This window comes from Heteronotia binoei, chromosome 21, assembly GCF_032191835.1.
Source record: "Heteronotia binoei isolate CCM8104 ecotype False Entrance Well chromosome 21, APGP_CSIRO_Hbin_v1, whole genome shotgun sequence".
Taxonomy (NCBI): domain Eukaryota; kingdom Metazoa; phylum Chordata; class Lepidosauria; order Squamata; family Gekkonidae; genus Heteronotia; species Heteronotia binoei.
Genome location: NC_083243.1, coordinates 117,058,553 through 117,073,259, shown reverse-complemented (window position 1 = coordinate 117,073,259; position 14,707 = coordinate 117,058,553). Strand labels below are relative to the sequence as shown.

General features: G+C 39.2%; 1 protein-coding gene across 9 annotated transcripts in view; it reads left to right on the top strand.

Moving 5' to 3' along the window:
* Nucleotides 1–14,707, top strand: part of ANO1 (anoctamin 1) — a 256,871-nt gene that overhangs the window by 171,365 nt on the left and 70,799 nt on the right. For all 9 annotated transcript variants that reach the window (XM_060262257.1, XM_060262253.1, XM_060262256.1 and 6 more), the window contains 2 exons: nt 2,260–2,420; nt 11,780–11,862. In XM_060262257.1, coding sequence (XP_060118240.1) covers nt 2,260–2,420; nt 11,780–11,862 — 244 coding nt within the window. The remainder of the gene's footprint in view (nt 1–2,259; nt 2,421–11,779; nt 11,863–14,707) is intronic.

The following is a 14,707-nucleotide window of genomic DNA, read 5'->3' as shown; positions in this document are numbered from 1 at the left end:
AATTTGAACAGACTTCGGAGGATGGTGGAAGACAGGAGGGCCTGGTGTGACTTTGTCCATGGGGTCACAAAGAGTCAGACTCAACTGTGCAACTGAACAACAGCAACAAAAAAGACTTTGGGATGAGTTAGGTAGAGGGGAAATGATTTTCCCAACATGGCTGATATGGAATTTGAACTTGTTCTCTATGATTCAAATCTGCCATGCAATAGTAAAGGACATTTAGTGAATTGTCATATTATGACAGAAAAACTAGGCTTTATTATCTGATGTGTAGAACAACTCAATATTTCTATGATCTTCCAAAAGTGGATTAAGAAGTATTTTAAAAGAAAAAAAGTCCAACCATTATTTATAAAGATTTACATGGAAATTTTATATATAATTGTTTTCTGCAATATCAAGGCAGGTATCAGTTCAGAAATAGAACATGATAAGGATTGCATTGTGCTTATTTTATTAGACTAGTGAGCAGAAACCAAGTTATAATAGATTGTTTGCAGTGTGTTAACGTTAATCATATTTGATTTAAGGAAGGTTTGCAACCAGTTACAAAGCTTGGTTTCACACTCTTAAACTGAAAGTTAACCCTGGTTACCATTAACCATGAGTAGTGTCAGGGCAGCCATAATGTTGTGCCATAGTGATTGCTTTGAAGCAGAGGCAATGAAGAATTCAGGTAGGAGATGGGGTGGACAAGAAAGGGTGATAATAATATAAAACACAAGGCAGCTGATATTCAGCAGCAAGGCATGTAGTTTGTATGTTACTATGGAATACACATAAGGTATGAGCACATTATCCAAGTCTAGGAATTTGAATTTGTGTATACACAAGTGAATTTGGAGGTGATACCCTTTAGAAAGAAAGAGGGGGCAGTGCTAGAAATCAAAGATTCAGTTTTATTGTCTTCAAGAGGTAGACAAAAAAGAAAAGAGACAACTTTAATCATAATATACACAGTTAAATGAGTCACTTAGTGAACAGCAAATTGGAATCACCACAACAACCGCATGTAAGAGAATTTACTAGTGCCCTTCTTATGTGCGGTTGTGCATTAAATGTACCCCAGAAAGAAGATAAAATAAGGTGGAGGGCAAAAAACGGGGGCGGGGGGTTTACAAGCAAGGAAAAGAGGGAAACAGGGATTTGTAGCAACCTGAGCAGCAATGGGTAGAGAGTCTGGAGGGAGGGAGAGTCACTGCTGGATGGATGGGGTGGGGGGGAGCAGAAGAGGAACTATGAAATCCAGTGCTTTTTAAGAGGTAGCTATGGAAAAGAGACAGAAAGACAAGTCTGAAGAGTGGAAGAAACAAAACCAAGCAGGGCCTTAGTCAGGGCTGGCCAGGAAATAAAAGGGACGGAGGGAGACACAGGCAAGGCAGCAGGTGGATGGAATGAGTAGCAGGGTGGCTTGGGGGTTAAACTGAGTTAGCTGGGCAAGGAGACAAAGGCTAGGAATCAGCTAGAAGTAAAGCTTGTAGGTTGAGATTAAGGAGTGATGCACGGTTAGTCAGAAGTTAGTGGTAGTCTATCCTTCTTTTGTTACATAACTCAAGAAGAGAAGTTTGATTGCTCTATTGGATGGAACTAACTTCTTGAATATTGGAAAATGGATTTCAATGGTCCTTGGACTCCAGTCAACCTGGGTTATTATTTCTAGGGAGATCTCAGTGGGTTAGAGGATAAGCATCTGGAGAGCCTTTTCTCTAGGCGATATGATCTGCATCCATTGCACTTCTGCTTTAGCATGTAGTACGGCTGACCCAGTGGAATGGAATCTGTGCAATACTGCTGTGATCTTTACTCAACCTGATACCACAGAAGAACTCAGGTCTGATTCCTGGCATCACCAGTTGAAGTGTCACAATAAGCAGTTCTGGAGAAAGACTTTTCTCTGTCTGAAATTCTAGAGAAACCACTTCCAATAAGAACTGAAAATACTGGATTCAGTGGAACAATTGCCTGACTTCATATGTTCAGAGTTACACCAGAGTCAGAGCCACATGTAGTCAGGGGCAGGGTGTTAACAGGTCTGTAAAACAAGAAAGACATGATTTTTCTCTCCCACTTGTCTTACATTGAATATTAGGTACAAGAAATTTTGCCAGAGTTAGCACTGTAATGTGGAATCGGATTCTGAAAGAAAGATAGGATAAATCAGGCAAATGAATATGCATTCTGTGGGGTGCACACAAAAGAGAAAATTCAAGTTCAATTATTGAATGTATTCATTTTACTCTCTTCATTTACCTTCAGCATGGAGATGTGTGACCAGAGAATCAATATTACCATGTGTCCCTTATGTGACAGAACATGCAGCTACTGGAAAATGAGCTCTGCTTGTGCCACAGCTCGGGCAAGCCATCTGTTTGATAACCCAGCAACTGTCTTCTTCTCTGTCTTCATGGCTCTGTGGGGTAAGAAGTCTGTGCAACTTTTATCAGGGTTTGTTTGATAGGACTTTTAAATTTGCTTACATGCAGAAGGAAACATGCAAAGGATAAACCAATACTTTTACAGTTCAACAGTTAATTATCTGTAGTCCCTTTTTTCCTTTCCCATAAAACTGCCATTCTTATATTTATGTTCTGAACTGAAGGTTAAAATACAGAAAGCTGCATGAATGAATATGAAATGATATGTCATAAAACTGCTGCATGGCATGTATAGATATTATTAAAGGGATTGCATAGCTTGCCAACAAAATCTATTTGTAGACTTGGCCTTCAGACCACTGCAAGAAAGGGTTTGAGAAATAGTCTCAGAATAAATCAGTGCTGAATCATGACCATGTTTCTAAGTGCATTAGTGTAATCAGTATTGCTGTCCTGCTTCCCAAGGTGTTGTTTTGTTTTTGTGTGGTATCCAACATTTGCAAAGACTGTTCGCAGAGCAGCATCCCCTGTAATGCCACAAAATTCTTCTGGAAAACAAATCATCAGAAGGTCAGGTGTTCTGAGACCAGCTACAATTTCTTGTTTTGAGAAGGAAAACAGTGTTAAGAAAACGAACCTGCTGTCCCTGCCACGCACATACACCTTTCAATTATTTTCAAGCAAAAGCCAATGGACTCCCAAGGTACTTCCCAGGGCCTGATTCACACACTTGACTATGAGGTGGCAAATTTTCCTAGTTCATGATTAGTGGTTTCTTCTGGGTGGAAATCCCAAAGTTTTCCTTTCATGAACTGTTTGATATAAACCCAAAAAAGATCACAAAGTCATTACACTCAGCTGTTGCAACCTCAGCTTCAATTGTGTCAGTCATGTCTGAGACCTCCTTCATATATACCTTATTTAGAGGTATATGGTAGGAGGAAATTGTGCAGCCCTCTATTTTGCCACATGTGCTTGTTTGGAAACCACCATATGCCACAGCTCCCTACAATTTGCCTTTCCTCCAGAATTATGATATCTAATATATAGTCATGGCAAAAGAGAAAGCTATAATTTCAGAACAGTTGATTGCCATGCAATTTTTTCCAAGCTGAGTGACTCATTCCTGCCCCTGTGTCCTTGAGGAGGAAACTATATCTTCAGATTAGCACTCCACTTGGTGTGGGACCAAAGACAGAGGCTTGAATAGCCAGAAAGAAAGTCTATCTTAACCACAGTAAATTAGCACTTCAGTTTTAAAAGTGTACAAAGATACACTTTTCAGAAGGACCCTGTAGTTAGGATGTGTCTCTCTTTCATTTTTGTTCTCAGGTGCCTGTCTTTTCTGTCTACATCTGCTTAGGAAAAAATGTGTGTGAAGCAGCCCTTTCATGGCCTTCTGTCTCATAAACTGGAATATATTTCCATCCTAAATGTGTCTTTCAGATGTAGTCATAACTTCAAAGGACAATGTGAGAACCATCCCATGGTTATTTCTCACTAAAACCTCTAGGATACATTACAAGTGTACTTTAGATGACATGGGCTATCTATAAACTAAGTGTTATGGTTTAGCTCCTTACTCAAGTTCCGGAGCTGTGTTTGTTTGATGCACCAAAAACAAATGCACATCTTGTGAAAACTTTGAGACAAGAAAAAGCCATTCAAGCAGAAACTTTTGTAGACTATTTGGCTCTTCTGTTGGCAGCTATATGGTATTGCCTGCTTAACATTATACATCATTTCATTCCATGGATATTGAGTTGCGTATTCCAGTTGCATAGCAGTTCTTCAGTTATAGATTTGTGATCAGGTTTCGGATAGACATTATAAAGATTTGTGAGCTTTTAGTGATGATTGCAACAAAAAGAAAGAAAGAAAATAGTATGTCAGGGAAGTCCAAAGCTGCAAGTGCATCCGGGCCCAATTTAGTATGAGGGCAATAGGTTAATTGCAGATACTGCCAATAACTTGAGAGGGAGATAGTTTTTTTGGTTGTAAGTCTCTAAAAGACTTAAACTCCACTGTTGTTTAAAGCTATGTTAATGAAATTATACGAAAAATTGGCTTGCAGTTTTAATATGAGGGTTGCCCCACTTTTTGAGTTGTACCTATGTAAATGGGTCAGATTTCTTTGTAACCCCATTTCTTTCTAGTTTCTTCTGGTAGCTTGAATTGTGGGGCAGTATGCATTTCAGTCACATAGATGGTGTGAGCCCAACATATCTCAGTCAAAGATAGAATGAGAGAAAGCATTTTCTATTTGAGCCCATATAGAGTAAACAGTTTGGAGGGGGCTCTTGCCAGTTATTTTGCTGCTGCTGTTAGAAAGGCCATATAATAGGGTCTTAAATGAGTCCTGTATATATTGTCTGCTAACAGAGGATTCATTCCATATATCTGTGTGAATTTTTAAGGAGCCACGAGACCTGTTTTGTTTATACTGTTCAGTTAGATTTTTAGTGCAAAGTGTTACCATTATAAAAAATAAAATTATCAGAGCATTACTATGCACGAAAACACAATGAAATACAATATGATATCCAACTTGGGAAGAGGAATTTGTTTTCTGCTTATGATATGCCTACAAAGATCTTTTGTATTCCAGGAGCATTCGGGGGAGGGGGGGATCTGTGTTGCACTAGAAAAGGAAGCAATAGCATAGAATTGAATTGATAAGGACTATTTATGGAGAGAGAAATGGTTTATACTTGTAACAACTGTTAGCAGTCTCAAACCCTTCTTATATTGTATATGCATAAGATACTGGATATTATCCAGTTTGATAATCTGAGAAATTCTGTTACAGTGTTAAGACAATTATCTGCCATCCAGAAAACTTTTTCATTTTGATGACACTAATGCCATGTGATAAGAGAAGTACAGATCAAGTTCCCATGTGCTCAGCTATGTAAAGAATCAGTTGTTTCTATTGGAGTAAAGTGCTCTTGAAGTAACCTCTGGAGGAGTTCAGGACCTGACATTTTTGACTATACCTGTTTTTTTACAAATGCTAACACATCTATATATTTCATTAATATTGGGAGAAGCAAGCCAGAATGGAACACAGCATGATGGGTTCAGCATTTTACTTTTAATTTATTTCACAGCAAAGTCAAAAGAGAAAGGAAGACAAATCTGAGCAAAACAATTTATGTAATGGGATGAATGCTTTGTTATCATGAAAAGTGACTTGTCCCATTACAGGTATTGAGAAACATTATATACAACCCAAAGCATTGCATCATGTCAGAGACTTCAGATATTCTCATCCCATTATGCAGGAAATCAAATATCAATTCTGTCTCTTTCACCACCTCTTTCTCCTGTACACATCCGTGTGCCTTCAGTAGCTCCCATTATGGTACTTTGTAAACAGCACACACACACACACGTCTGGATCAGTTATTTGCTATTCAAACATTCTATAGACCTTGTTTTCACTAATGATACTTTCCAAAATACATTATCCCATGGGAAGTCACACTTCTTTGAATGTTCTAGTATATGGACAGCAGGCCTACTTTGAAGTATGATGTGATTAATTTATAAACTTGCTGACTTGTAGAAAGAAAATTCTGGCAATAATCAGGGGGTATGATTAGATAAGGAATCTTCAAAAAGGGCAAATTCTTTTGTGAAACATGGTGCGTTTACATTACACTAAATAATGTGTTTCATGATTGGATCTTTACTGTGTAAAAATAGCAAAAACACAGTTGCAAAATGCATTATTTAGTGTAGTGTGAATGCTGTGAAGATAAATGGGGTTGCCAACTGGCTTGAAGAAAAATATCTTGTTTCTTTAAATAAAGGATTAATAAGATATTTAACAGGTGATACTGATTCATGTGGATGAACTGCCAAGAAAATCAAGAGTAAGTCAAGCATACATACAAGATCTGGGAAGTTATATTGGCAAAGGAATATTGAAAAACATGTCACCTAACAGCCAAATACCATTTTGTCTTTGCTTTTTAGAAGTCAATGACCTAAATATGGTAACCAGTTGACCTAGATGCAATTCAGCAGATGCAATGGTGGCAGAGAAGTAAACATCCTTCACTGCTATCATCACCACCTCATAGGTCTGCAGATAGGCTCGATAGCATACTGTGCCAAGCACACCATGAGTTGTCTCCGCAGCCTCTTTAGCTTCCTCGAGCTTGAGAATTCTGGGGATGTAACCCTCCTAGAGATGAGAGTGCTGTGGAGCAGCTGTGTCAAAAACCTGTTGAAGCTTTTCATTTTAGGCCCCTACTAATGTCTCAACAGAGTTGCTTCCAAGGTTCTTAAAACTCTTCTGGCCAATGTGGTTGTGTTTCTAGGTTCCCCCACTTGCATCCTGCCAATATTTGGAAGGATACCTCTTATCTTCCCCACAGACATCTTCCAGTTTTCCAGCAGACTCTGGCCCTATGTTTGACAACTTTTCTTTGAAACTAATGAGTGCTAAAAATATTTCCTCATGTTGTTTTCTTGTTTCTTTAATGAAAGCCGAGATTCTCAAGATTAGGCATTTCCCACATTTTATATCTTTTCTCCAGAATTATGTACTAAAAATATGTCCTCATGCTGTTTTTTGTTTCTTTAACAAAAGCTGAGATTCTCAGGATCACGCATTTGCTACCAGATTTTGTGTCTTGACATAAATATATGACATTTTGACCCTTTCCCCCTCCCTTACCCTCCTTATCCGAGTGACAGAAAATAGAATTCTCTCAAAGCTCTACATGTTTGTTTTTCACTTTATATTGTTTTGGGGTGAAGGACATTTCAATCTTGTTTTTTATTACTGCACTAATTATGTTCATGTTTATAGTAAAAGTTTGTATTTCCATGCTTTCCCAAAATAAGTCCATGAGTCCATTCACATATTCATAGTGCTAACTGAATTGTTGCTATCATGCATAGAAAGGGAGTGGAATACCTCTCTGGTCATATCATTTCAAAGTGTTTTGAACATGGTGGTTCAACCACATACCAGACAATTGACTTGGATCCTGCAGCAAATCTACACTGATGGAAGGGATTTCAGTCAGCAGGATGGGGTTTTCTTCTCTCCCTCCCTCCCCTCCTGGTGCGGTGTAAAATGATGCCCCAAACAAGTGCTGCTTCTGGGGCACATGGGAGAGTAGCAGTATTGCAACAGAAAGAGGAACAGCCAAAAATTGCCCCCTTCTATTAGAGGAAATTTTCCACATGATTTAAGCCAGTTTAAGGTTGTACAAGGAGAAAGTAGTTTTCAGGTTACACTCATAACCCATCTAAGAAAATTACATTTCATATTCTAGGCATGAAAACCCTCGTCCTCATTACCATCACATATTTGTTCTTCCTAATCCTTTGAATTTGTTTCTCATATTTCACTATGGCAAATTCACATCCCCAGAGCTAAAGATACCTCTTCATATGCATAGTGCTTTAGACTGGCCTATGTTGAAAACAGTTTATTTTCTAGTTCTGCTTTGGGTGTGGGGGAAATCGCTGCTTCACATAATTCTGTGAAGATCAAAACACATGTAGGGAAACGCATGTCCACCCTTGGTCCCTGGGAAAACAGCCTTATAGAGATATACAGTGTCTAGGTAAGGAGAAAATTGGCCTTGTAGGGCATATGTGCATCCTCCCAGGCAATTTCCCCCACACACAACCCTTCTCCCATAAGCTGTGTAAAAGGAGCCTCCCTCTGAGGTCTTACAAGCTAAATGTCTCCTGATTCCAATACCACCAACATCCTAAAGCAACAGGCTGGCTGCTTGCCTTATTCAGTGGCTGCCAGTGCTGGCTGGTTCAGAGCTTGTGCCTGTTCTTTGATCTCTGCTGCCAAGGTTGGGGGCGTTACAAAAAACCTGCATATATAGTTACCCTACATTGTACCTATTCTGACACTTTTCACAGACCATTTAGCATGCAGCACATCTGTATGCAGGACACAAGTTTACCAATCATAGGAATAATACTTATGTTTTTGTAAACTAATGTTGTAAGAAGCAGAAAAAGAATTTCCTTTATTTCCCACAATTCTCCCACAATTCTCAACATGTGCTCTACTTTCAACAGATGTGGAGAGTATAAAATAAGCTTTCAGATCACCAAACAGAATGTGAACAGAGCTATATTGAGGATCATTATGTTACATATCATTATGATGTCAATTTTCAAAACCCATTAAAACATAGAAGATATAAAACAGATTAGTAGAACTGAATAAAAAATATATATAGAAACAGTGCGTGCTGAAAACAGTTGGCAAACTCCCATTGTTTCTGCTACATAATTTAGATATGCAGAGACTTTGGCTAGTTCTTCCCATTTTCCCTGTCTCCGGAGGTTTGGTGAAGACCACAGTACAGCTTGTTGATCACATCTGTTAACAGTCACTTCAGAACAATTCTCATGGGGTTACACTTTCTCAGTAAGCTTGCATCTTTCCCAATTACTCATTTACTGTAGAGTGCTGGGCTGTTCCCAGTATTCAAATACATGTCCCCATGGCCACAGTGCCTGGTAAATTAATGTACACAAGCTGTATTTGTTGCAGCTTGAGAGTTGTCATTGTGTTTTTCCTCTTGTACAGTTTCCATACTGAAAATGAAATTATGGCTGGTCTCTGGATTCTTTTTCAGCTATGAACACAAACCTCTTTGCTTTTTGCAATTTTTGTTGTCCAATTAAACCTGGATTTGAGGTGCTTTTAATGAATTGAAATCAGGATGATATTAAAATGCCATCTGAATGTTGTTTAACATGGTGCATTTTAAAAATATTTAAGTTTTGGGGTGCAACTATGCATGGGGTTGAAGATAGAAATTACAACAGATAAAAACACTGGCTTTGATCCCATAGAGGATTTCAGTGGACAGAGGGAACAATTTTCTCTGATTCCCCACTCTGGCTGGAATCCTCCAGTTCCTCATACTGCTTCTGGGAAGGGTCTTTACCCCAGGAGCACCATCGTAGAAGGTATTTTGGACTTTGTAAAAGAGTTGGGAGGCAGAATGTCAGACAGAAACCCTTTCTATCCAAAAAGAATTCAGGCGCATGTCGAGTATTATTCTAATATTTATTTATTTTATTTATTTATTTGAGATTTATATCCCGCCCTTCCCACTAATGGCTCAGGGCGGCTTTCCAGCAGCTTTCTCAAAATAGGCAATGCCTCCATTGATCCCACTGTTGATGTTCATCCTAGGAGCTTCAAAATATTTTTCTTTGCAACAGCTATTCTACATTTGTCTTCCTTTGATACCCATTTTAAAATCTCTTTTGCATCAATCTCATTCTTCTGCCTTATCATAGCAGTATTTTAACACTTTCACTGCATACCATTTTTGCTTTTCCCAATAAAAATGTATGTCCTGATTTTGAGAAAATGAAATTCTCTGAAGAGAGATTTTAAAAATCTGAAATGCTAATACCATGTAATTTTTATTTAATTTCCATTCTGTCTCAGGAGCTCAGGCACTTTTATTAAACTCTATGCATTCACAGTAACCCTGAAAGGTGGGTTAGGTAGAGAAGCTATGATAAGGGAAAATACACCCTGTGAGTACCTTTGTTAGATTTGTATCCTGTCCTTCCTCAGAGGAGCAACATATTAACTTTGCATATTAACCTGGTTAAAGAGAATGATTTGGATATGGACACAGCCTGCAATTCTATGCACACCCCATTGAACACTTCTATTTCTGAGGATATACATATAGTTGTGCACTCTTAGTGAGCTTTGTAGGTAAGTGAGGATTGCTACCTAGGTTTCCCACATCCAGTGTCAGCACTCTGCCCACAGTGCTATACTGACTTTCATGGTATCATGGCTGAGCAGAGATCTAAGATGGCGTAGAGACCTAGCATTCTAAGATGGCGTAGAGACCTAGCATGGCTAGAGACCTAGCATTTTATCAATCACTGCATAAGGGCTCATACTTTAATTGATTTGTTGATTGAGGGGTTTGGGGGCAATCTTTTAGCCCAACCTCACTTCTGCATACAGGTAAAGTGTGAATAACCAAGCCAAGTCTACGAATAGCCGGGGACACACATCAAGGAATCCATAATTCAGCTAGGGCTCCAATAAACATATACCCAGTTGTTTAACCAGAAGAGTATTATAGAAAACAATGGAGAATGTTGGAGATAAATGCCAATAATAAGCAACAAGCTGGAATAGAATTAACTTTTTTGGTTTTAAACAAATTTATTATTTGCAATATATCGTTATAATAATCTTTAAAAAAACTTTTTTAAAAAAATACCAAATATAAACAATATATCGCTTTTCCCCTCTCCACACCTCCCCCCTTTTTGACCCCCGCCGGTGTTTACTAAAAATTAAGAGATAAAGAAAGTACGGTAACTTAATAAATCAAGAATCTCCATAGTAAAACCTTATAACAAAATGGAAGAGCAAAAGCAAAAAATAAAAAACATTCACTTTATGAATTCATCTTCATTTTTCAAAAAAAAAAATTTCCTTTTATAGACTTTTTATACTATAGTCCATTATTCCATTCAACTTTTATCCAAAAATCACTAAATGTCCCCTTACTTTCCATTGTTTTTCAACATAGTTTTGAAATTTCTCCCATTCCTTTCTAAACTTCTCCAAATCATAGTCTTTTAAGATTCTTGTAAGTTTGTCCATTTCACTCCATGACAAAACTTTTAAGACCCAGTCCCATTTTTCTGGTATTTTAGCTTGTTTCCATGACCGCGCATACAATGTCCTTGCAGCTGAAAGCAGGTACCACACCATTGTTCTATCTTGTTTCGGAAAACTTTCCATTTGTAATCCCAACAAAAAAGAGTCTGGAGACCTCTTAATATCATAGCCCAAAATTGCTGACATTTCTTTCTGGATCATTTGCCAAAATTGTTTTGCTTTTTCACAGGTCCACCACATATGGTAGAAAGATCCTTCATGTCTTTTACATTTCCAAAATAGAATTAACTTTTTAATGAGCTGGAATTTTTTAAAGTAGAATTTTTTAGGTTTGCAAAAATCCAATGTTTTGTTTTATGTTGGATTCCTGGGATTTTATTGTAATTTCAATGTTTTAACCTTCAATCAGTATTAATATGGTTTTTTACCTATCATTGTACATTGCCCTGAGCCCTGTTTACATGAAGGGCTGTTATAAAAATCAATTTAATAAATAAATACATTCGTGGTAACATGAATTCTTGGTAACACCAATTAACAAATCCATTACTACTGTTTAATAATTACGTATTTAGCCTCAATTCTGTTGTGGTAGGCCATGGATTTTCTTATTCTTCCAGATTTATATTTTTGCCTGGTTAAAAGTAATGGGGCATATGAATGAATGAATCTAAGCAAGAGCATTGCAAATTATTACTGGTAGAATTAGCCTACTTTGTTCTTTTTAACAACCCAGCTGCCACATTCATGGAACACTGGAAGAGAAAACAGATGCGACTGAACTACAGATGGGATTTGACTGGGTTTGAAGAAGAGGAAGTAAGTTCATTTTTTTGTATACTACTTCATTGGTTATTGTGTTTATAACTACTTTATTAATGGTATTTTATTTTATGTTATTAACCCACTGGAAAGGAATATCCTGCACATACATGGTTTCAGTATTTGGAAAGGGTGTGTTCATGGGACATCTTGTTACCATGGAAGCATAATGCCAGAGCTACAAATGAAGGCCACACCTAGAAGCACTGGCATTAAAACATATATAGCTCAAAAAGGATTCCTTGATGTGAGAAGTATATTAAGTGAGAAAACATTAAAAGGGAGGGGGAAACACTGTAAAAACTGTGCCTTGTGATTAATGTTTCCATGTCTGAGATATTAGCAGGCCTGAAGATGTGCTTGTGGCATCTGTCCAAACTCTCTTCAATATAGCTTATATCCAGTATGTTTCAAAATAGTGGCCAAAGGTGAAAGAGTTCAAGCCATCAAAACATGCAATATAGCGACACATTTGAGAAACAGAGAATTCCAAGGAAATAGCTTATCATTCAATGCCTGCCTCTCTTAAGAGTGTCTGTACAACAACACTGTCACTTTTTCTTCTGTGACAGGCCCAGTCCTCTGCACTGCTCTCTGGTTGCCAAGTTCAGTTTGAGAAATTCCTAGAGATTTGGAGGTTGAATTTAGGAGAGTGGATTTTAAAGAGTATAGGGAACAGCAGAAATGTGATGCCATAGAATCCACCCTCTTACAGGGCTAGTTCGGCCACTAGGCAAACAAGGTGGTTGCCTAGGGTGCTGGCAGGGCAGGACCCTAGGCAACCACCTAGGGTGGTTCTTCTCCCCCTTCTCCCTAGGCAAACACCCAGTTTGCTCACTTCCCAGTCTCCTCCTCCCTCCCTTCCCCACCCCAGGTCTGTTTCAATGCCCAGAACGGTGGTCAAGCGCCGCACTCCCAGGCTATCTAAAGGTGCCCCCCTCAGCTGATCAGCAGGTAAAACCGCGCAGCATGCTCACTGTCTGTCAGTGCCAGGGCAAGCGACCAGCAGCAGGAAGGACCAGCATCCTGAAAGGGCACCACCACTGCCTCCTCCCCACTTCCTGAATGAGAAGGAAGTGGGGAGGAGTTAGTGGCGGAGGTGCCTTTAGATATCCTAGGAGCACAGCTCGACCGCAAGGAGGGGAAGAGGAGTCATGGGGAGCGCTGTAGGGGAGGGGCTGCAGACTGTGAGTCTGCCTAGGGCGCCATGTGCCCTTGGGCTGGTGCTGCCCTCCTAAGCTACAGTTTCCTCCCAGAGAACTGATGTGTTTAGCCTTTAGATCAGTTATGATTCTGGAAGAACTCCAGGGAGGGTTGTCAGACCCAACCATGACCCAACCATGTCATTTTTTTTCTTCCACTGGTCACTGGAGTGCCAGAGGGCAATGCTCACTGGGGGCGAAAGATCTCCCACCCCCAGTGGACATATAGCAACCCTACTCCAGGCCCTTCCTAGAATATGGCAGAGGTCTACTCAATAGGTGTCTTCTTTCACTGCATTTTGAAAGCTATGTACAACAGTTTTATTTCAGGGAGCATTTGGCAGAGAGGATAAACAGTTTTGGCTGATTTGGCCACATTTATTCTGTGTATTTTTTCAAAAAAATCAGTGTACTATTTGCTTCCAACACTGCTTTAAAAGTGTGATGACAATGATATCAAATGGCTATTTAGTTTTAGTTATAAACTTTCATTAATAAAATAATTTATTGGCTTACCAGGTCATACGTAACTAATAGTAACTCTTCAGCATTTCATCCAGAAGCTCTGTTTTGCAGGATGCCTTTTTAAATGAACACATTATTTAAAAATGTTATGTTAAGTCATGCTGTAAAATCCTTGTGCTGTGGTAACAACTGCTGCTGAATCAGCTTTTTTTTTTTTGCTAGGCAAAAGCCCCACCCATTTTCCAAAAACACTTGGGCTGGGCTGGGGATCTCCTGATTTAGGAAAGACTTCTGCACTACCACCCAGGTGGCCAGGAAGAATCCCACCCCAAAATGGTGTTTTTGGGGCCACTTCCATTAACCAGAAGTGACTGGAAAACCCAGAAGTGCCGCCCCTGAAGCAGCACTTTGAATGGTCCCTTTCACTTCCCTAGCAACCCTGAGAAGACTTGTAGCATGTTTAGGGTAGCAGCCAAAAGTGGTCTAAAATGTAATTTGGGGGTAGGATGTCCCTGCCCACTCCTGGAAAATGCAAGAAGCCCTGGAAAATGCAAGTGCCTTGATTTGGTACCTAGTCAGAAGGCAGCAGCACAGTTTTAAATAACCAGATAGGGAGTTGCATAGGTGTGGTGCCACAACAGAGAATGCCCTGTCTCTAGTGCCTATTCATCAAACTTTAGAAGATGAGAAACTTAAGTGGGACCTTTGTGAAAGATCGGAGCAGTCAGGCACCCACAGTCCTTAAAATTCTCTATTCACAGGTCATTGAAGGCTTTAAAAGTAAGAGCCAGCACTTTAGTTGTGGTTGGAAATATTGCCAGCCAGTAGATTGGTAAATAGGCATATAATTAAAATGAATTAAAATGTTATACAGCTAATAGTGTGTAGCAATAAAGTGTTATTGAGTTAACAGTGTAATCCTAAGAACACTTCCCTGGGAGTAAGCCCTACTGAAAAAAAACCCAAGTAGACCTGCCTATGTTACCAGCCAAAAAGACAACTCACTTGGTGGTGAGGAGCATCCTCCCTCAAACAGCTGTTAGAGTAAGGAATTGCACCAGATTCAAGAGCTGCATGAAGCGATGGAAGAAATCCTGTAGATACCCCAGTGGCTGTTTATTAGAGTCAGGAAATGTTTGTTGTCCTGGCATGAACTTAAGGATTTTCCCCTTTTC